This window comes from Rhinolophus sinicus, linkage group LG14, assembly GCF_036562045.2.
Source record: "Rhinolophus sinicus isolate RSC01 linkage group LG14, ASM3656204v1, whole genome shotgun sequence".
Classification (NCBI taxonomy): Eukaryota; Metazoa; Chordata; class Mammalia; order Chiroptera; family Rhinolophidae; genus Rhinolophus; species Rhinolophus sinicus.
The window spans coordinates 15849586-15873609 of NC_133763.1; the positions used below are offsets into that span (position 1 = coordinate 15849586).

At 39.3% G+C, this 24024-nt stretch overlaps 1 protein-coding gene across 1 annotated transcript; it reads left to right on the forward strand.

The window, feature by feature from the left end:
- Positions 1 to 517: 517 nt before the first annotated feature.
- Positions 518 to 23259, forward strand: GGH (gamma-glutamyl hydrolase). The gene is made up of 9 exons (XM_019754569.2): positions 518 to 708; positions 4815 to 4929; positions 9107 to 9157; positions 12328 to 12412; positions 14902 to 15040; positions 17115 to 17221; positions 17304 to 17394; positions 21213 to 21350; positions 22879 to 23259. Exons 1-9 carry the CDS (start codon positions 600 to 602, stop codon positions 22998 to 23000), a joined length of 957 nt encoding a protein of 318 aa, XP_019610128.2. The 5' UTR covers positions 518 to 599; the 3' UTR covers positions 23001 to 23259.
- Positions 23260 to 24024: the final 765 nt, after the last annotated feature.

Genomic DNA, 24024 nt, shown 5'->3' on the forward strand with positions numbered 1-24024 from the left:
AACAACAGGATGTGGAAATTTCCTCCGAAGTCCCAGCCTATACTTACACCCAGCGTCCAGTGTCAAACGCGGCTGTCAGCATTGCTGACGACAAGGCTGTCTAGCCTTTTGGGCCGGAGCTACAGGTGGCACAAAGTTCTCAGGAGCCTTCCAGAATCTCTCGCCAGGCTCCCTCGCCGTCTGGTTACCAGACGGGGTCATGTCTGGCCTCAAGGTTCCTCTTCGAGGGCCTGGGCTGGGCGCCCCAGCCTAGTTCCGGGTGACCCAAAGTGACATCGATATAACAGTTGAAAGGGAAGATCCGAGGACGCGGAGACCACCCCGTTCCGACCCAGCTGTTTCCAGAGGCTCCACAGGAGCCGCCGAGCGGGCGTGTCCGTCGCGGAGTCGCGCGTGGCAGAACTGGGCTGAGCCACGTGGCGGGCGTGAAGACTTAGCCCCGGGAGCCTCCCACCCCCATCCGCGCGCGCCCGGACTTCATTTCCCAGCGGCCCCTGCGGCGGAGCCCCGCCCCTGCCCGACACCCCCGGGCGCCCCGCTGCAGTCGGCCGCGGCCGGCCCGCAGTGCTTCTGAAAGGTGGCGGGAGGAGGCGTGCGCGATGGCGAGCCTGGGCCCCCTGCTGTGCGCGCTGGGCCTGCTCCTGTGCGGGGCGGTGAACCTCGGGCTGTTTGCTCCCCTGGTCTCCAACTCCGAGAAGCCCATCATCGGTAAGGAGGCGGGGCGGGACCCGGGCCCGGGCGGGTGTCGGCGCTGGCGGCTGGCGCTGCGGGGCTCCCGCGAGTGCCTCCAGCCTGGGAAATACCCAACTGCAAGGTTAGGACGTGTGCCGTCCTGTGTAGAAGAGCCGAGCCAAGACGCTGTTTGGATCGTGCTGAAATATAGCTAAGCCCTCAGTGATTTCCTCAAATTCACGTGGCTTTAAAGTTGGGAGGGAGAAGGGAGCACTATGAAGAGGCCTGCGCATTTTCTTCTCTGTGCAGAGCTAGGAATTTCTACTAATTAAACAAATTCTGTACATGCATGATATGCATTGAAATTTCACTGGTTGAGGACGTATTGAAGGATACAATGCATTCGGTATACATCTACAAATCGAATTGACTAGATAATCAAGAAATTACGGTATACCTTAGACTGTCATTTTCAGCAGCGGAGGGCAGAGTGGCTAGTATGATTATAATGTCAGTCTGTTTGGTGTTAAAATGAAGCACGTAATTTTTCGTTTCCAACAAATTTATGTTTTAAAAAGAATAAAATCAGTTTGCATTGCCAGAACAGACATTTGAGATAGGGCAGAGGAAGTTACCCAAGAGAAATCAGCTTGCAATTAAAATTAGCCAAAAATGAATGAATGAATGAATGAATGAATGAATGAATGAATGAATGAATGAATGAATGCCAAAGTAATGTGTCGGACAATTAAGATTGGTTTTATTTCAGTTAAAGCACTGTGCCATTTATACTATTTTTTTCCCATGAAGAGGAGCACTATATTTTGTAACTAATACAAAGTCAATGAATATTTTTCTGTATATATTGGTAGTGTCTCATTTTTAAATGAGTTTCGTATCAGTATTTGGAAATTGGAATGCCTTATTTTATAGCTATTTAAAATGGTGGTTAGATTCTCCAAGGAGAATTAACTCGAAATACAATTCTGTGTAGAGTGTTGGGAATTGTGAGTGCAGGGAGGACGCCAAAAGGAAAGAGGAAGGGGATTCTTTTCCCTTTCCTAGAAACAGTGATAGTCCAGGGTCAAACATAGAAAAAGTGACTATGCTTTGGGTCATCCTGATCAATTAAGACAAAATAGTTAACTGAGCACCTACTATGTACAAAGCATTGAGTTAGGAAGTGCAGAGGATTCAAAGACAAGGAAGCCACAAAAGTTACGAGATGGTTTTAAAATATGGGTGAAATTTTGGTCACATTTTGAAGCCTGGGTGGGAAAAGTGAATATGTTTGGGTGGGGTAGGGGTGGCAGAAGTTGGTGGAACTTACGTACTCTCTTGTACTTTTCTCCTTTTTGGTACCTTGTGTTCACATGTCCCAGGCCTCCTTTGTGGCACCTCACCCTTGCCTGTCCTGTACTATTACATTTCCTGTGACACTCCTTAATTCCTTCCCTACTAAATTTCATTTCCCCCAATGAAGATGATTTTGCCTATCCACAAGGACAAAAACAGTCTTACTGAATACATTTCGTCATTTGGTATGTGTTAGCGGAGTGCCTGATAAATGCCAGTTATTTTAAGAAGCTGGGACTACAGAAGTGATTGATATAGACAACGCTGCCCATCTGGTGGTCTACAAAGGTAATAAAAGTATTCCAAATGGTGAAGTCGTGAATGACATGGCACAGGTGTACTTTCCAGATAGACATGTTTTGATGTGATTCAATGCTGTGCTGGGGCTGAGGTTTCAGTGGTAAGAGGCAATCAGAGAGGTAGGTGGAGCAGAACACACAGGGTCCTATATTGTTTAGGAACCCATTGAAATCCTTATGCAACGAGGTGCACCCTGCTGGTTTGTTATCTTGTCGGTCTCATTTCATATTGCTTTCTTTCCTTAAACAAATTTCTTACACAGAGCTCTGGTTGCACAGCCTCCTTGCAATGTGACAAGCATGCACCTGACTCAGGGACTTTGCACTTGCTCTTACCTCATCCTGGATCCCTCTTTCCCAAGATATCTGCATATGGTGTACTCCCTCACCTCTCTGAAGTCCTGGCTTGAATGTCGTGTTCTACCTTCTCAGGGAGGTCTTGCCTGGCCACTATAATTAAGAGACTGTCTTCTCCCTTATAGATGGGACACTCCCCCATCCTCCCAAACAAACACCTTCTTTCTCTGTTTTACTTTTCCTCCTTAGCACTTAGCACCAGCCATCACACTCTATATTTTATCTTTTTATCTTGTTTATTGTTCTCTCTCCTCCTCCCACACACTGGGATGAAAGCCCATAGGGCAGGGAGTTTTGTTTGTTTTGTTCACTCAGGTGTCCACAGTACCTACCTACTTCAATGCCTGGTATATAGTATGATTTAATAATATACAGAGGGTGCCAAAAAAATACACATTTTAAGAAAGGAAAAAACTGTATTAAAATTGTAATACTCAATATATACCGATAACAAAAGATGAATACAAGTCACATGTATACATTTTTTTGGCACCCCTGGTGTGCTGAGTGAATGAGAGAAATGGTTGCACTTGTAGGGTTGTTTAAGATAGAATGTTGAAAGGCCTTTTAAGAGGCAAGGAGTGGGCAGCCGGATGTCTCAGTTGGTTAGAGCACGAGCTCTGAATAACAGGGTTGTCGGTTCAATTTCCACATGGGCCAGTGAGCTGTGCCCTCCACAACTAGATTGAAGACAATGACTTGGAGCTGATGGGCCCTGGGGAAAACACACTGTCCCCCAATATTCCCCAATAAATAAATAAAAAAACTGAAAAAAAGGAGGTAAGAAGGCAGGCAAGATGTTGGTTGCTTGGATTGAGGTAGTGATGTTGGAGAGATATGGATAGAAGATACTTCCATTCTTTTGTTGTCAAGGAAACAACATGCCTTTGAGTGTGTATGGGAAGGGAGAGGCCTCCTTCTAGATTTAAGGATCTGTACTCTGAGATCCATTCTAGGTCTAAGGTCGCATGAAGGAGGCTGGAGATAATGTAAACCTGGCTTCCAAATGAAAAGGGAGGAGGCTCCTGAAAACTCAGATGACCCTCTACTACCCCTTTCCCAAAGTCTATGGGGGTACTTGCGGGAGAAGCTTCTTATTTAATTCTGTCTGTGAACTGAATAAGTAAAGTTCAGTTGTCCCCAAGTGCCCAAGACCCCCACTGGATGCCTGAAGCTGTGGGTAGTACCGAATTCTATATATACTATGTTTTTTTCCATACATGTATGCCTATGATAAATCTTAATTTATAAATTAGGTCTAGTAAGAGATGAGCAACAATAACTAATAATAAAATGGAACAGTTCTATATAGCAGTATAATTGAGCCCATGCTGTCAAAAATCCACGTATAACTTAAGTCGGCTGTCCCCATCTGTGGATTCCCAACTGCAGAGAAAAAATACTCTTTTTGATCTGTGGTTGGTTGAATCTGTAAATGGAGGGCTGACTGTGTAGTTATAGAAAAAAGTTAGCATATGAGTGGACCTGCACAGTTCAAACCCAGGTTCAAGAGTCAACTGTATGCTTTAATAAAAGTTATGTGAATGTTCTCTCCCTCCCCCACTCCCTCCCCTCTGCCTCCCACCCTCTTCTTCTCTCTCCCTCCCTAAAAATATCTTATTGAGTTCTTCACCTTTTCACATAAGAAAGCACTTCACAGCTTCTCTTTGGCATATATGAATTGCCAGCATCACTACTCTTCTGTTTGGGGGCCATTGTGAAGTAAAATAAGGTTTACTTGAACACAAACACTGTGATACCACCTATAGTCGATCTGATAACCGAGTTGGCTACTAAGTGACTAATGGTCAGGGAGCGTCTACTAATGATCGGGGAGACACTGGATGAAGGGATGGATTCATGTCTGTGGTGGGACGGAGCCGGACAGCTTGAGATTTTATCATGCTACTCAGAACAGTGTGCAATTTAAAACTTATGAATTGTTTATTTCTGGAATTTTCCATGTAATGTTTTTAGGTGCAGGTGACCATGGGTAACCGAAGACTCAGAAAGTGAAGCTACGGATAAAGGGGTCTATTGTAATGATATTTTTAATGGGATGTGTTTCAGTTTCTCAGCAGGAAAAAAGGAAATTGCTTGAAACTAAAACTTTTTTTTTTTGAAATTTAGGAATATTAATGCAAAAGTGCATTAGTAAGGAAATGAAAAACCTGGGAAAATATTATATTGCTGCATCCTATGTAAAGTATCTGGAGTCTGCAGGTGCAAGAGTTGTACCAATAAGGTATGATGGAATATTTTTTTGCACTGGATAAATAAAAATTGCTGTTTTTAATTATACTACAAAGCTACAGTAATCAAAACAGCATGGTACTGGCATAAAAACAGACACATAGATCAATGGAACAGAATAGAGAGCCCAGAAATAAATCCATGCCTATATAGTCATTTAATCTATGACAATGGGAGCAAGAATTTACGGTGGGATAAAGACAGTCTCCTCAATAAATGGTGCTGGGAAACCTGGACAGGCACATGCAAAAATATGAAGCTGGACCACCTCCTTACATCACATACAAAAATAAATTCAAAATGGATTAAAGACTTAAATGCAAGATCTGAAACCATAAAACTCCTAGAAGAAAATACAGGAAGACACTTTACAGACATTACCTGGAGTAAGATTTTTACCGGTGTATCCCCTTGGGCAAGGGAAGTAAGAAAGAAAATAAACACGTGGGATTATATCAAACTAAAAAGTTTTTTCACAGCAAAGGAAACCATCAATAAAACAGAAGGGATCCTACTGAATGGGAGAAGATACTTGCCAATGATGTATCCGATAGGGGTTAATATGCAAAATTTATAAAAAAACTTACTCATCTCTCCAAAAAAACAAACAACCCAATTAAAAAATGGGCAGAGGACATGAAGAGACATTTTTCTAAAGAGGACATACAGATGGCAAACAAACATATGAAAAAGTGCTCAACCTCATTAATCATTAGAGAAATGCAAATAAAAACCACAATGAGATACCACCTCACCCCAGTCAAAATGGCTATCGTCAATAAATCAACAAACAACAAGTGCTGGCACGGATGTGGAGAAAAGGGAACCCTTGTACACTGTGGGTGGGATTGCAGATTGGTGCAGCCACTATGGAAAACAGTATGTCTGTATCTCAAAAATCTGAAAATGGAACTAATTTACGACCCAGCAATTCTACTCCTAGGTATCTATCCAGAGAAATCCAAAACTCCAGTTCGAAAAAATGTTTGCATCCCTTTGTTTATCGCAGCACTATACACAATAGCCAAGACATGGAAACAACCGAAATGCCTGTCAGTAGACAACTAGATTAAGAAACTGGGGTACATTTACACAATGGAGTATTACGCAGCCGTAAAGAAGAATGAAATCTTACCATTTGCAACAATATGGATGGACCTAGAAAACATTATGCTAAGTGAAATAAGTCAGATAAAGACAAATACTGTATGATCTCACTTATATATGGAATCTAAAGAAAAGAATAAATGAATGAACTGAACAAATCAGAAACCGTCTCAGAGACATAGAGGAAAAACTGAGGATTGCTAGATGGGAAGGGGTGGGTGGGGATAAGAGGGAAAGTGAGGGGATTAGAAAGCACAGTCAGTAACCACGAGATTGCCACAGGGATATGAAAGTCAATTTGGGGAATGTAATCAATAATGTTGTAAAGATTTTGTAGGGTATCCGATGGACACTTGTCCCATTAGGGAGACCACCTCAGGGATGATGTAGATGCCTGACCACTGCACTGTACACCTGAAGCTGAACAATAATGAATGTCAACTACAATTTTATATATATATATAGTTACAAGAAGTGGAGTACAGCATTAGGAATAGAGACAGTGGAAATGTAATGGCTGTGTGCGATGTCAGAGGGGTAGTGGATGCGGGGAGGGGGGTTGTCACTGTGTGAGGGATATAAATGATAAATGTCTAAGTATTACATTGTTTTGTACACCTGAAACTAATAAAAAAAAAGTTAAAAAAATAAAAAAAATAAAAAAATAAAATTGACTCAAGAAGAGGTAGAAAATGTAAACAACCCAATAAGCTTAGGAGAAATATAAAAACTTGTTTTTTTAATTAAATTATTTAAAAATAATTGCTGTTTTAAATTTAAAATTATCTTTTATCTATAAAATTGATGCTTTCTCTTTTATGATTGCATTATTTGAATGCAGTAACATTGGACCTGAGTTTTGCCACAAATCTGATGCCTAATGTCTCTCACTAAATTGTTTAAAGTATGAAGTTATATGTATCTATAATGTCATTAGAGGTTTGTCATCTGTGTTAGATAGAGAATGAAGTGATAGTCTCCGTTACTCCAGAAAAGGTGGTCCTCATCAGACATGAAAGTAATGGAGTAAAAGAATCTACAACTTAACCAGCTTTATCCGTAATATTAGGATAAGGCTACACTTAGGGAATGAAGGAGATTTTTAGAAGATGACTTATGAAATACCTTCACATACTACTTTAAAAGTTTGAAAATGACTAAAGCAGAAGTGTTGCTTCAGTATTAATTGCAGGTATTGTAGTTTTTAAAAAGCTGCATTATTTTTGTGATGTAATGGCCTAGTAATAGCATGGTTCATGTCATATATTGATTTGGGAAGAATTGAATATTTTTTAACAAACAAAACCTTACAAGCATTCATAATATCATCCAAAATTAGTGTATTTTAGAAGCTTCCCGCTCTGCCATCTAATCCGTGAGAAGTGATCTCACACACAAAACACAATTCTTTGCTCTGGGCAACCTGTTTTTGTAAATAATTCTGCATTAAAAAACTGTAACAAAGAAATGCTGTTCAAATAGAACATTGATAATCAAAATGCAACTATTATAGAGAATTGTATACAAAATGGTTTTATGTTTAGCTTCCTAAGGGTTTTCTTCTTGCTTTGCTCTTTTACATTGAACTGTCTCCACCCCAAGACAAGCATTTGCTTTTGACATTAGTCTTAATTCTTTATAAGCAGATCTAAATTTTCAAATGAAATCTTATTTGGAACTCAGATAGCAGCAGAGTTTTAGAGCTGAGGAAGAAGCTCCAGAGAATCTTCCGAATAACGTTTCAAAATTGTGATCATGGAAGCTTTTTCTACAAGCTGTTCTTTAGGACATCAGTGCTGAGAACACGGATGGCGGGTAGGGCCGCTTCAGAGACTGTTGCAGTAGGCGGGGTGTGAAGTGATCGGAGCTGGGCTTAGAGCAGTGATTTTAGGGTTGGTAGCTACACGTTAAAAAAATGAACACGATTTGATGACTCATGGAATTAAAGACACAGGGAGAAACAGCCGAGAATGGTAAATATTTGAAACTGCGGAAGTTGTGAAACCGAAGACTCAAGAGTATTACTGGCAGAGACACTGAAAATGTGACTGTCAGCATGTAGGTTAATTTCCAGCTTGGGTTCCCAAAGTTCATTATAAGTACATTTTTAGTTCTCTGGAGAAGGGTATCAAATTGTCAGTAACATGGTGATTGTTAGGAGGCCCTCACAAGATGTTTGGTGCCTCAAAATAAGGACCTGGGCCCATCAGGCCAGTCTGCAGTGATCTGTGTGTGGTCGGCCCCACCATCTGAACCCTTCCGACTTTTGAATACACTGTAGTCCCCAGGCCTTTGCAGTTGGTGGTGGGGGTGGGAGGAAGCAGGGATGTGGCACTTACATGTATTATTTTTATCTGCCAAAGCTGCCTGCAGTTAAGATAGGCATGTTATTAAATCTGTTTAGACTTTACATAAAAACAACTGATTGGCTAGCAGAGAAATTACGGGTGCCCAAATGTCATGTTTTTTAAAAATAATTTTTTTTATTTTTCGGTTACAGTTGACATATAGTATTATATTAGTTTCAGGTATACAACATAGTTGATTAGACATTTATATAATTTAGCAAGTGATCACCCTGATAAGTCTAGTACCCATTTGACACCATACAGTTATTACAATATAATTGACTATAATCCCTATGCTGTACTTGACATCCCTGTGGCTATTTTTATAACTGCCAATTTGTACTTCTTAATCCCTTCCCCCTTTTCACTCATTCCCTCAACCCCCTCTCCTGTCTGGCAACCATCAGTTTGTTCTCTGTATCTCCATAGCTCATGGTCTTTCATGTTTTGCATATTAGCCACCCTTTACAATATTATATTAGACCACAGAAAAATATGTTTACTTGTCTGATTAGCAAAACAAGGATATAATTATGTGGCTTTCATGTAATTTGAAAAAATACCTCTAGGAAAGTAGAGAGGTAATACTGTCTAGTATTTAAGAATTATTTTTCATCTGGCTTTTTAAAATTAATGTGGTTACTTCATTTAGAGGCTCACTATTTTCTTAGGTTTTGGAAGCAGATGTTCTGTAATGATTTTTCTTGTTTTCAGGGTTGATCTTAAAAATGAAGAATATGAAAAGCTTTTCCAATCTCTTAATGGGTAAGTTGGCAGCACTGGCTTGATACAATGGATGAGGTATATGTAGTCTGCTTTTGCAGAGAAGTACATATAAATATTCTGTATGTTTCTGTGTAACTGTCTTATAGTGGTGTAACAGTTTTATAGTTCTGGTATAGGAATTATTTTATTGAGAGATGCAAGAGTCCTGCAGAGAAGAGAAAGCAGGTTAAGAAATAAATGCTACACAGTAGACATGTAATTTTTAAAAAATGTGTAACATATTTTTTGTTCTTTTAATGCATGTCTTAAATGTTTGGAAGCCACTGGGAATGGCATGGTGTACTGCTTGCCTAGGGGATTTGTAAGTCCTAAATTTGAGGATATTAATTGGTTCTCTTTCAGAAGGTAATTTGAATAGAACTTGGAAAATCTATTCTCTGGCATTATCACAAAAAATATGATTCGTTAGCTCACAGAAAAGAGCTTTTAATCATGTGAAAAAATGTTCAACATTACTCATAATTAAAGGAAAGCTAATTATAACAATTAAAAACCATTTTTTAACTATCAAGTTGGCAGAGATAAGAAAATTTGCTACTACTCTATGGTAACAGTGTGAGGAAACAGTTATTCTTATACTTTATTTCTGAGATTGTAAGTTATATAGTCTTTTGGGGGCAGTTTTCCAATATCTATTGAAATTTGAAATGCCCTTTGATCCAGGAAATCCTTTGGAAGGAATTTTGTTTTACAAATGTATTTCCCCCTATGTGAAGACTTAGGCCCAAACATATACATTGTATTGTTTGAAATTCACCCCCCCCCCCATTTAAAAGCCACTCATTAGTCCATTAGTTGGGTAAATAAAATAGACTATCTGCATATGATAGAATATTATGTATGCTGCACAGGTTAAAAATTAGGATGTCTATAGATGCTGCTTTGGCTGTCTGTTGTTAACTTGAACAATGTGATATTGCTATACTGAAAAAAAGCAAGGCACATAATAGTATGTATAGTATAGTCCCATTTACTTTGGTTTTTAAGGTAGGGGTGAGGAGATACGCATAATAACATATCTATCAGGTAGACACAACAGATTTTAATGGTAGTTGTTTCTGATTGGGAGTGGGGTGAAGGGAGTCTATTTTACCGTAAAGCTTTTATAAAAAGAGAATTTTTTTTCTTTTTAAAGCTGTGCTCATTCATCACAATTTTTGTGTTCAAAACAATCGTTTGCCTTCAGTTCAGTTTGGTTTAGTAAATATTTACTATAAAATCAGTTTAACTTAGTAAAACATTAAAAATGTCCATTATGTGCAGTGTTCTTTGGCAAGGACAAAGATAAAAAAGTTGAGGCTAGAACATATGGTAGAACTTCAAAATCTAACTAGATGATGAGCAGTACTCTAATACAACTAGTGAAATACCTTTATTGAGTTCTGGGATGCAGTAGACCCCATACTGTTTTGTGGGGGTGCACAGTGGTGCAGAGGCAGAGCCTGGCTTTAAAGGAGTTTGCCAACTGGGAGGGACACTCAAGTTGTTATGAAAGGACTTTGGGGTTAAATGTACCAAATTTGATCAGAGGCAGCTTCTTAAATGCTGAGTCAGTGAAAAGGGAGAACTGCTAATGAGTCTTCATTAAGCCACTCTTTTTTTTAAAGATTTTTTTTTTTTTTATTTAAGATTTTTTTTATTGGGGAAGGGGTACAGGACTTTATTGGGGAACAGTGTGTATTTCCAGGACTTTTTTTTTTCCCAAGTCAAGTTGTTGTACTTTCAATATTAATTGTGGAAGGTGCTGTTCAGCTTCAAGTTGTTGTCCTTTCAGTCTTAGTTGTGGAGGGTGCAGCTCAGCTCCAGGTCCAGTTGCCGTTGTTAGTTGCAGGGGGCGCAGCCCACCATCCTTTGCGGGAGTCCAACCGGCAACCCTGTGGTTTGAGAGGACACGCTCCAACCAACTGAGCCATCCAACCAACTGAGCCATCCGGGAGCTCAGTGGCAGCTCAGCTCAAGGTGCCATGTTCAATCTTAGTTGCAGGGGGCACAGCCCACCATCCCTTGTGGGACTCGAGGAATTGAACTGGCAACCTTGTGGTTGAGAGCCCACTGGCCCATGTGGGAATCGAACAGGCAGCCTTCGGAGTTAGGAGCATGGAGCTCTAACCGCCTGAGCCATCGGGCTGGCCCCATTAAGCCACTTTTAATTGTAGGGTTTTCTACATGGTTTTGTGGCAGCTGTTCTACTCAGAGTTTATATGTTTTCTACTAGACTGTGATCTTACTAACAGTGAAAATTACTCCTATTTAACTGTCCAGGCTAATACTGACCCTGGCTCATACAGGAAGCAGAATATATTGAATGAACAACAATCTCAAAAGTGATTATTTCACATATCTCAAATTAATATTTAAGTATTTTCAAAATTTTAATGCATTTAATCTAACTTTTATAATCTCTTTGGAGTATCCTTACTTATTCCAAGACCTGTTATAATGTTTAAAGTTTAAAAAGTTGACATAAAAACATAGTAAATGTGGTTTCTATATATCACCTTTATGGGTAGAGTAAAATAAAATCAGACATTTGTGACTCCCTCCTTTTTATCCCCTAGACTTTTTCTAGAATTGCAATTGTGTTCTTTTTCAAAATTTCTTAATCCTATGCTTATTTCTGAAGAGATCTCAGGGTGATAATAAATAATTAATTCTCATGGATATTTAATTCTTGCCTACATATATTTTTATGAGCAGTTTGTTCTTCATGGTTAAAAGGAAATTCTTTATGACCCAAAACTGACTTTATTATTATGGACCTGCAATTGGTTTTGGCATCATGGATTACCTTAATTTAAATTTAGCTATACTTGGAATTTTATCTCTACTTGATTTCTAACTCTGTGTACTTTATCCCCTTACCCTGTTTGTTTACCTTTAATTTATCATTATTGGTACTAAATTTGAAAAATAAACTTGTTTATCAAAGAAATTTGGGAAAGCATATGCGCAAAGATATTCTTAACCTGCTGTAATTTACAAATGGATAGGATTATAAATATTTCATATTTTCTTTTTGCTGTAGTTTTGTCATTTTCTGTAATGATCTTACTGCTTATGCAATAAGGAAAAAGTTGTTTTAAAATAAAAAGATTGTTTACTTTCTGTGGGGAAGGGGTTGAAATGCACTGTATTTGATGTTGTTTCAGGGTCCTGTATCCCGGAGGAAGTGCTAGCATCACGAAGTCAGGTTATGCCAAGGTGGCCAAAATATTTTACAAGCTTGCCAGACAGGTAACTATCGGTTGTTTCTTATTATTGCAGATCGGTTTTTGTAATTTTCAATGGGGATAATTCCTTTTTCAAGCATATGGTAATACTTTCTTCACAATTGACCTAGCCTCATCACCCCTTTATGTTTTGAGGTGCCTGCTTGTGGGCGCCTGGTGGTGGCTCTCGCCTGTCTTCTGTATGCTTTCTTTAATTCTGGGCACCCGCGAGTCTTCGGAACTCTGCTGACTGGCCCTCTCTCCTCGTGCTCACTCGTACGAACCAGGTTCTCATGGTTCCAATTATGGACCGGGCATTGTTCGTGTATTATTTTATTTATTCTCATCTCCCCTTGAAAACTGCTCTTTGTCCCGACTCATTCCATCATATTTGATGTTTCTTCACAGTTAACTTCACGTTCAGTTACTGACGAGAGTTGCTTGCCTCCTTTGTAATGTCTCACTTTAGGCCTGCCTTCACATCCTATCTCAGACCCTTACTCTTCCTCCCTTGAACTATTAACAGTGATTTTCTAATTAATCTCGCTGGAACTAGTATCTCTCTCCTCCTCCCCCAATATTTCCCTAAAGAACTGCTTTTAGTGTATGATACTTGTTTGAAAATGTTTAATGGCCAGGCTAAATAACGTGCAGTCTTTTATAGTCTTTGGGTGAAGGCATATAGTGTGTTCACCTTTCCCAGCCTTTCCTTATGCAAGTAATTGAAGCCAGGTTGGTATTTCCAGCACATACTCTGTCCTCCTACTTTTAAATCTGGTGAGTCTGTTTCTACTCCAACCCAGTTTACATCTTAACCACCTTTCAAGGCTGAGGTGTTGTTTTTCTGGTAAGGTTTCTCGGCCGACCCCAGCTGCAGTGACATCCCACTCCCTCCTAACTTTTGGAGGATTTTGTTGTAGAATTGTTCAAACATTTGTTTACCTCCATCTCTGTAATATGACAGGGTCCATGACCTAAAGGGGCTTATATTTCAGAAAACAGAGTATCTTGAAGTTAGCGGTTCATGTCTCATCAGATTTCATGGTTCTGACACTTTTTGAGGCGTTCCTCATTTCATATTGTATGGTTCCATGTACTTTGTACATGCTTAGTGGATATGTTTTTTGAAAAACTAGTGAACAAAATTGAATTTTACAATGAGTGATTTAAAATGCAATTGGGAAGTATATAGGAACATTAAAAATTAGTCATTCTTTTCCATCTAGAGACTCATGTAACTAACTTATTCAACTTAAAAAAAAAAAGGAACCATGTAACCCATAATACCTAAAGATTTATGTAAAAACTACATATAATCAGCTGCTTGAAGATTTAAAAACAGGAAAAAAGCTTAGCAACCTTGAACTCCTTATTTAGCTATAGGGTCTGCCCTATAGGGGTCTGCCAAACCCTCATTAAAGCAGCCCTGGGAAGTGACCAGTCTGTTAGATCTATTCAGTTCCTCTCTGCTCTGCTGTGTGTAGGTTCACAGGAAATAAATATGTGGTCCCAGGAAGTGGGGATTTCACATTTAGTTGAGAACTTATATTTGGTACATATGGAAACAGAAAACAGTTAAACCCTCTTTTGTGTTTATTATAAATAAATGCAGTAAGACCCTTCACCTTAACGTATAAAATTCTAACTTCTAAAAATAAAACTTGCCAGACCTGTATATGAAGTATTAAAATCCTACGTTGGGATAGAAAGTACAGGGATTAATGTAATTCTGTATTTTTCTCAGTGAGGAACAGAAACCTCCACGCCTCCCAACAATTTCCTCATTTACAATGAGCTACTGTTACATCATATTTTACAGTCTATGCAGGAAAGCTGCTTTTAGAAAAGTTGCAAAACTAATTTTTGTAACTATCAGTGCATATGTGTTTAATCCAGAAAAGTCAGTCACTAGAATACATTTTCCCTGGTCATGCTAGCTGTTGGGACTCCCTTTGAAGAAACCTAGTACATTTGCACTTTTTTACTTGACAGCTTTTACTCTATGAAAATCTATTTTATTTTTGCTTAGCCTTTTCCTTACTGGTTATTCATTTTCTCCCAGATAATGGCTTTCTGCTGCTTTAAATCTGATTCACTGAAGGTGGTATAATGCAGCTATTAGTATAAATTCTGAGATAGTGGAAAAAGGAGTGTATTCAAAACCAGACAATTATCCAAAGTGACAAAATTTATAGAAGACATAAAAATAGGTATTTGTCTAGGATTGTCTTTGATATTTAGAGTCTCTAATTATTACTTGTGTTGTTTGATAGGTGACTGGCAGATGTCAGTTTCTTTCCCAGAACAGCAGAGGTTGGATAGTTTGGGTGATTAAAACTGAATTATTATGTGGAAGCTTGGCCGGAAGAGAGATTAAGTGATAGCCTGCTTATGGAAACGTGGAAAATTCTTTGGAAATCTATGCATAACACAAGCGGCTGCCTTGTAATGACAAACCAAACGTATAATTTTTGTTCTGAAAAGTTTTCATAAGCTTAGTTTTCTTTTTCAAAGAGTTTTGATGATGGGGACTATTTTCCTGTGTGGGGCACCTGCCTTGGATTTGAAGAGCTTTCATATCTGATTAGTGGAAAGGTCTTATTAACTAACACAAACACTGATGGAATTACAATGCCGCTGAACTTCACTGGAGGTAAGACCTACCTTTTTGAACCTTTAAAAAATATTAACTGGGCAGGATTGTAAGTAGCAAATGTCAAAGTCAAAATGCTCATAACATTTATTAATTTTAAAATTATTTACACAGGCTGAAGATGTGAGTGATAACTTTTGTACTTGAGTTGTGAGGATGGCTTAAGGAATTTTGACTTTTCATCTCATTGCTTCTAGCGATAATGAGCATGATTAAGAACTCTAAAATGGGGCCTAGTTTTGAGTCCTAGCTTTGTCACTTTTGCCTTGGAGAATCATTTAACCTCTCTCAGCTTTAATTTCCTGATTTGTAAAAGGGTTTACCTCTTAGGGTTGTTTGTGAGGATTAAATAAGATGATATTTTCCAGGTCCTGGGCTAAGCACACAACTCTCATTAATGTGAGCTGTCATTATTAGAGGACAGCCTTTCCCCCTTGGCTGTGCACTGTTTCAGCCCCAGTTGGGGTGTACTGAATGTCGGTGCTGGCACTAAGCATCTAGAGTTAGTGCAGACTCCACAGTTAAAGGGCATCCTCTCATCTAGACTGCCCTTACTTCAGACACCAGCCTCCATTCATGTTCCAAGGCCACTCGTACTTCTGACCAACTGCCCACACATTTGGGGATTCCCCGGAACCCCTTTAGGTTCTATAATTCACTAGAATGACTCACAGAGCTCAGGAAAGTGCCGTGTGTACGGTAACAGAGTTATTGTAAAGGATACACATAGGATGAGGTGTGGGGCAGAGCTTACCTGTCCTTTCCCTTCGGGTCAGGACACGTCACCTCCCTGGCACATCAATATGAAGCTCCAGTGACGTTCAGTGTCCAGAGTTTTTATTGGGGTTTCATTGTGAAGGCATGATTGGTGAAATCATTGGCTCTGCAATTGAACTCAGTTTCTGGTCCCCTTCCCATCCCTTAGGTTGACCTGGCTCAGAGTCCTGACCTCTTCTAATCCTGTGGTTAGTCTTTCTGATGACCAGCTTCATTCTGAAGCTATCTAGGAGTCCACTCTGAGTCACCTCATTAGTATCACAGAGATACTCTTATCATTCAGGAAATTCCAAGGGTTTTAGAAGCTCCCTGTCAGGAACCCAGGACAAAACCAGACAAATTCTTTACTATGTCACTCAGTAAAGAATGATTCGTATAGGTTACTTGTTATCTGAATCCTCAGAATTGAATGCTATCCACTATTCCTGTTCTCATAAGGATTTTGGATGGAAAGGAATAGTAGTTGTCCATAAAACCTATAAAATGTTCTGTAGTTTTCAAAGCTCTTTCTCACATTATCTCAATCATTGCGAGAACTCTGTGGGAAGTATATGTGTTAGACCAGTCAATTTTGGTTGTATGTGGTAAAAAACCCAGTTTATACAAAAAAAGAAATGGATTCCACTGTAGTGAGGTACTTTCATTATCTGAGGCACTGGGATTCTGATGGAAGCCATTAGCATCTTTAACCAGAGGCCTCATTTAGGGACAGCTGGCATTGGGGCCTTGAACACCATCAGGAATTTTTTTTATCCCTTTGCTGATATTTGAGTCTACGGGTACGTGTCAGACTCTAGAGTCTTCAGTGAGGTATATTGCTTTTTTTGATCTATTTACTGAGTAGAAATTTCTTGGCCTGGTTGATGTTCTTTTCTACATTGTTGGTATTTTTAACCTTTTAAGTCCCAGATACCTTTGAAAACATGTTGAAAGCTCTAGATTCTTTCCTGGGAAAACAAACATATAGACGTGTGGAAAAGTTTACCAGTTTTTCAGTGCTATCTAGAGAACTCATGGTTCTCTAGCTTCCTCTATGGTTAGTCTGCTGTTTATCATATCAGAAGAATTTGTTATGCATGTTAAAATTCTAGAAGAAAAGTACGTAAATGTGAAGCATATTTGAATTTGTGTGTTAAACTCATTTTATGCTAGACTGGAATATTTCTGTGGAAATAATGTTTTGCTTAGTGATCTTGATTGTCTTAATAATGGCCTCTCTTTGGCTAAAGATCAGTGACTTCAGTGGATTTTATTTTTCTCTGTTTAAATTATTTTCTTTCTACTTAAATTATTTCAGTTCCATCAAAGAGCAGAATGTTCCAGAATTTTCCTGCTGAATTGTTGCAATCATTAGCGGTAGAACCTCTGACTGCAAATTTCCACATGTGGAGCCTCTCCGTGACGGTATCACATTAATTACATAATGAAATTAATGCATTTAGCTTCATTATAGGAGTAATAATTTTGCTTTATTTTTATACTCTAGAATTTTACAATGAATGAAAAGTTAAAGGAGTTTTTCAGTGTTATAAGTACAAATACAGATGGCAAGACTGAGTTCATTTCAACAATGGAAGGTATATATCACTGCACATGTACACTTTTTCACATATTTTGTTTACATTAATTAATTTTGATTTTTCAGTTTTCTTTCTTATGAATAAAGTCATGTTAACTTTGGGGCCTGAATGTGGAAGTTAGGGCACTTCTGGAGAAAGGAAACGTGTTTTGTCCATGTTCCAAATCAGTTGTGGTTTACCTTGGTCGTCTTCTAGAATGGGGTGGTGAGGATGGGGAGTAAAGAGCAAGGAGAGAGGGGATGAAGAAATAAACGGAGAAAGTGGCTTCTCTTTCTACCTGCACTGCAGATTAAGTACCTTGACGGATTCTCCTCCAGACAACCACAAAAGATGTAGCTGACATACAGAAAAACACCTTCCTGAATACATTGGTGAAGGGGCAAGAAATTAAGGATACTCATGCTCAAAACTCCACGGGTTAAGTGGAGTATTTAGGTAGGGCCACTTGGAAGGAGGTGGTCGGGTGTTTCTCCCAGAATCTGGAAGGCAGAGGGCACCGATTGTCTCTGCCGGGTTTCCAACCAAGGACCTCTCCTGTGTTAGGCGAGCATGATGACCACCAAGGACACCCTGAAGTGGAGTTTTTAAACCAGCATTGTTATTAAATAAGGAAACTTGAAGCAAAGCTCAGGACCCCCCGACATGGAGAGGACCCCATGGAGCAGGACCTGAAGGGTACACCCGCAACGAATCCTGCCTGCAGAAGTGCAAGGAGGAATGCCCATCTTGAACTTTGGCAGTGAGGGAATGGGGGTGATAAAGAAGCCTTGAGCGCTCACAGTGATGGGCTGTCCAGGGTGGCCTGCATTGTACTCACGGGGAAGTTCGAGGAATCGTAAGTCACACATGTTGTTTAAAGCTGTCAGACTGAGAGTGCGCCCACAGGCACAGCAGAAGCAAAGGTAAATAATTCTCTCTGGAGCAACTTACACTTATCACAGACTTCAAGGAATTTCCATATCATGAGGTTTTCAGGAAAACAAGCCGTTCCTAGCTAGAAAAATCACGAATGCACAAGGAAACAAGATACCCTGAATAACAACTTGTAGAAACAATAGGCAGGCGTTGGTGAGCCTGATACATGCTCCCCGAGAGGCTAGAGTTCTGGATGGAGAGGACTAAACTGGAGTAAAGTGGAAGTAGCTCGGGTTATTCAGAAATTGGCCATATCACTGGCTCGCTTGTGAGGGGAGGTCAAATAGCTAAGGGTTTAGCAAAAACATCCAGGGAATTCGGGGGAAGGTCAAGCAAAACAGTCTGAAGTCAACTTATCATCTGAGCTTATCATCTTTAACCACTGCCCTTCCTGTATCTTTTACTTCAGTCAATAGCATTGCCATTCGCCAGATCATCCAAAGTTAGAGACCTGGAAGCTCGCTTTGACTTCCTGCCCTCATTCTCCACATCTGAAAAATTCGTGCCAATTTCTGCATCCCAAATCCTTGGATATGTGACCTCCTCTTTATCCGGCCTACCCCTGTCCTACCTCAGCATTACCCACTTTGCTCCTGGATTGTCAGAGAAGCCCCTGACTCTTCTACAAATCACTTTCCTCCCAGCCGCTGCTGATCCCTCTGAAATACCTACTGATCTGATCGTGTTGCTTGAGGAAAACCCTGCAGTGGCTGTTCAGCATTTAGAGAATTGCTTGAGGAAATTCTCTACATTTACCAGATCATTGACTCCATGATCTTTGTGCCTGTGTCGCTAGTCTGTATTCCCACGTAGCCTGTGGAGTACTCCCAGCCCTCCACGTAGCAATATTTCTGAAAAGCTTCCCTGCCTCACCACTCCCTTCTCCTGATGAACTCTTAGCTATCCTTGAAGGTCCAGGTCAGTGGTCACCCCCTAGCTGCCGTCCCCCCTTTATCCTTCCTCTCCACATCATCACCGCTCCCCCTTCCTATTTGCTCTGCGCTACCTTGGGATGTCTTTATGTATTTATTTGCTTATGTTATTCTTTCTTTCCCCCAAGACTCAGAGCTCATTGAGAGATGGAACTGTGTCTTATTTTTCTTTGTATTTCCAGGAGTTTATGTAAACCTCAATAGATGTTGACTGAATGGCTAATTACTATTTAAATGAAAGAGTATTGGGTCGGAAGTTAGGAAATCATTTCCATGTTGGTTCTGCTCCTGGAGAACCAACCAGTCATACCAATCTTATTTGGAAATTCTGTCATCTGAAAATTTTCTGACACCTGCTAGATTGGAATACTTGAGACACTTTGTTATTTGTGTATTTTCTTTTCACTCTTCACACTTTAGTTCTAAATTAGTGATGCTGGGCATGAGTCCTACAGTTGTCAGAAGCCTACATTGATCTTTTAGTAATGCAGTTTACTAAAGAAGAGTGAATCTCACTTGTTTCTCAATGTTAGTGTAGACATATATCCATCCATCCTTCTATCCATCTATTCCGTAAATCCTTGTAACAATTTATCACGTAAGGCATTTATTATTCCAAATACTTTTTGTGTCTCAAAGGAACATGATAGAACATCTCCTTTCAATTAACTATCTGTAACAGTTAGTTTTCTAGTCATCCAGCCTGTGGGTCTCCTTCTGGTAGCCTCAAGTGTGGTCCCAGACAAGAGAGAAAGGAAGTGCAGTCACAGGGAAGTAGGGCGGGGAGGAAGGACAGAGTGACGAGAGCTGTTTGCTGGTCATTTATTTGCTCCTGTGAACCCCAAGAAAGCTAGGATAAGATGTGGTTCCTTCTTGTGACATGATCTCTAGTGGCAGGACCTCATGGGATGTGAGAGGACAGTGCTTTCTCCTAGATATCGCTCCTCTCAGCTGCTTCTCTTCATTTCTCCAAGCACTTTCCCATGGTAGTCATGGTTATGATTTCAAAAGAAAAATAATAGAGGGAAGTTTTTGTTTTTGTTTTCCAATTAAAATGAGGAAAGGAATATGTGAAGAAGAAAGGAATATATATATATATTCTTCTTCACATATATATATACATACACACACACATATATATGATAGAAAGTAAAAGATGATAGAAGGTAAATGTTACCCATGTTCATTTTTTTAAAAAATATGGAATTTTTAAGACATATGAAAGTCGAGAGAATAATATAATGATCCCCCAGGAACCTATGTCTAAGCTTCAACAACTATCAACATGTGTGTGGTCATTCTTGTTTCATATCTAGTTTCTCCCCATACTAGACTGTTTTTTTGAAGTAAATCCTAGGGATTATGTCATTTATATATATAAAGATATTTAAGAAGTCTAAAAAATAATTAAACTATTACCAAAAATCTTTCACACCAAATTTTAACTTTAAAAACCTAGTTTAAAAATTGGCACCATGAAGTTAACTGTTCCACAGACAGAGAGACACAGTTTAGGCTGAGACAAGCTGGCTTCCATAAAAGGGCACCCAAAACACTGGCATAGTTCATTCTCATATGAATATGTCATTATGGGAGGGGTTGCAAACATGGTATGAAATAGTGGGAAGGAGACCCATCATGGAAGAAACGTGTGTCACTAATCGAGTGTGACTTGACTGTAGAACTGGAATATATTCAGAGGTTCAACTGTTTTACTCTAATCTGATTATCTAGTAATGGGAATTATACATATTACAAATCATAAAAGTGTTGAAAATGAGTGAAATACTGTATTGTGAATTTTCACGTTGTGAACTGAAATTATTTTGTGTTAGAGAATGCGCATAGTTTTACTTAGTCTGACATAGTGAGTTACTAATGTTTTACATAGGACGTAAAACATAATTTGTAAGTAACATCATAGATCATTACTACTTATTACTTATCTAGTTTGTGTTCTTCACGCAGGATACAAGTATCCAATATATGGAGTCCAGTGGCATCCAGAGAAACCTCCTTATGAGTGGGGGAGATTCGAGGGCATTTCCCATGCACCCACCGCTGTGAAAGCTGCATTTTATTTAGCAGAGTTCTTTGTTTCTGAAGGTAATATGTGGTATACATTTTATCACACTATTAGTGTAGTTTTGAAGGAAATTGCCCTCATCTGAAATTTTATATACTCCTGCTCTGTAAATGTTCTGTAAATTTGACTTAAAAAAAATCAAATCATATGAAAGCCATGAAATTGAGGTATTAGGCATTCAAATAAAACCAGGACAGTATTGTACACTCGATGGTGAGCTGAATTCTTGAACAACAGCATAAAGATTGTTGAATTCTATTTTTTCTTTCTTTCTTGAATACTTTTAAAAAGATTCTCCCCTATTACTCTTCTTTCTAGTAATGATGCTTTAATTATAACATTCTCTAAGAATTAGATGTTATTTTTCCAAGACAGTTATAAACATTGAATATATACGTCGCAGTCTGATTCTAAGGCTGCCTATCTCTAGTTGTTGGCACATTGGAGAAAGTTAGTAAGCTTTGCTTGCTTTTTCATGATGAAAACACAGACATTTTCATGCTATGTTACGTTTGTGTATAATATTGAGAATTTGATTGTAGATGATTATGTTTTAGTTGAGCGATTCTGGGATAAGACAGAGCCACAAACACAAACTCACAAGGGTGGGGCATCCTCTGGCGGGGCGTGGCCCTTGAAAACGTCAGGGAGCCTCGATGGCACCTCTCTCCAAGCTTGGCCTAAGTTTTTATCAACCCTCCTGCCCACAGTGGCAAGTAAAGTACTTCCGCCCACTTTCACTCTGGTTTAGAATTATGCTCAGTTGAATGGGTAGTTTCATGACAAAAACCCCAAATCCAAAAAAAAAAAAAAAAAAAGTTCTCCCATGTGCAGTATTCGTCTGAAGAAACATATTTATGTTGTGTGAGGAGGAGTAAATGAGACCAGCGACGCGAAGAGCAAAGTTTGCTGTAGTATTATCACTTGGCGGGCTCTTGGGCTTTATTTTTCAGTATCTTCCTTTCTAAAGATGCCGTAAAAGCCTATATTTACTTTATTTTGACTTTAGGATAAAGTCTAAGCCTTCATCTCCTCACACCCAAACTGTAGTTGTTCCAAGTTCTCTGAGCCTCTGATTTTTTCATATTTCTGTCTTATCTGTGGAAATCACATCACTGCTCCATCTGCCTCAGCTTTGCCTGTTTCTCCATCTTCTTTACTCTTGAAGCAACTCATCAAAGATAAACCATACAATATACGATTCTGTGTGGTTACTGGACTAGACGTCTTGAGCGTCAGCACCTTGCCCTGTTCATGTTTCCATCCCCAGGCTCTGCATCAAATCTTATATGCAGTGGGCACCTAGTAAGTGTTTGAATGAATGGGGGGCGAGTCCCACATGGGACCTGGTTCAGGGCAAACACAGCTGCTGTATCAGTCAGTAGTGACTCAATCAGGGCTGCTTTACTTGCAGGAAATTTGGCTAGGATATCTCCTTTTCGGTGGCATTTTCCTGATTAGGAATACTGATTCTAGGAAGAAATTTCATAAAGTAGCCTTTTGAAAATTTTATCCCATGTTTTTAAAAACTCACACTTTTTCTTGCAGCTCGGAGAAACAATCATCATTTTGAATCTGATGTTGAAGAAGATAAGGCATTGATTTATCAGTTCCGTCCCGTTTATACTGGAAATATTTCTAAATTTCAGCAAAGTTATATATTTAATTGAACACCTTCAGTATGTTAACAGGAATTTCGAATAACTCCATGATTAAACTGTTACAATAACTTGCTACTCATGGCAATAATAGAAAGCCCCAGAGATTCCCTTTTTATAATGTCACTGGCTCAAATTCTTCATTCAGTATATTTGAGTATATCATGTTTGATAATTAATCAGTGAGGCAGATAAATCATTCTACTGTATTTCGTGGAAAAGCTTTCTTTTATCTCAAGATTAGAAAAAATAAATTTATTAAAAATACAAATATTTTGTTTTGTCTGATTGATTCTAGAAATAACCTCCCCTCTCCCTGACCCCAATCCAGCCAAACCATCCTTGTTGAAGACTCTTTTTAAATCTTATTTCTAGTCCATCATAAAGTCTCCCTCCTTTGAGTCTTAGGAGTATTTGTGTGTGTGTGTGTGTGTGTGTGTGTGTGTGTGTGTGTGTACGCCTGCTCACATACATATATTTCCCTTTCTGCCGTCTCAGCTCCCTCAAAGTGCACACCTCCTGAAAGCAGGGTCTGTGTCCTGAACTTTTGGTCCCCCACAATGTCTAGCACACTAGGTCCTCAACAAGTAAGTACTTGTGACTCTTTGTGAATGAACTTGTTCCCATGGAAAATAATTTGGAAGCTATCATACATTTATTTGTCTACATTGTAATACATTTCTCAATCTGTGCTTCCCTCGACCACCCCTCACCATCCCATATACCCTTATAAACTCTGAAATTTAGGAATTCCTTGAGGACAACCAAGCAGTTAGAAGAGAGAGAGGATTTTTTGAGCCATTTCTGATAGACAGTACTTATGCATCTGTTCTCTTTAGTCCTCCAGAGCTGCTGCTAGAGAAGTGGAAACAGAGAGTGATCGGGCAAGATGTTAGAGGAGATTATGAATGATTTTGTGTATAGAAAGGTAAAAACAATAATCTGAAGATACTGAGGTAAACTATAAACAGTAAAGCCAAGCGGAACATAGAAATTGAAAGGGATTAACAGTCAGCTAAAAAGGACGTGATAGAAG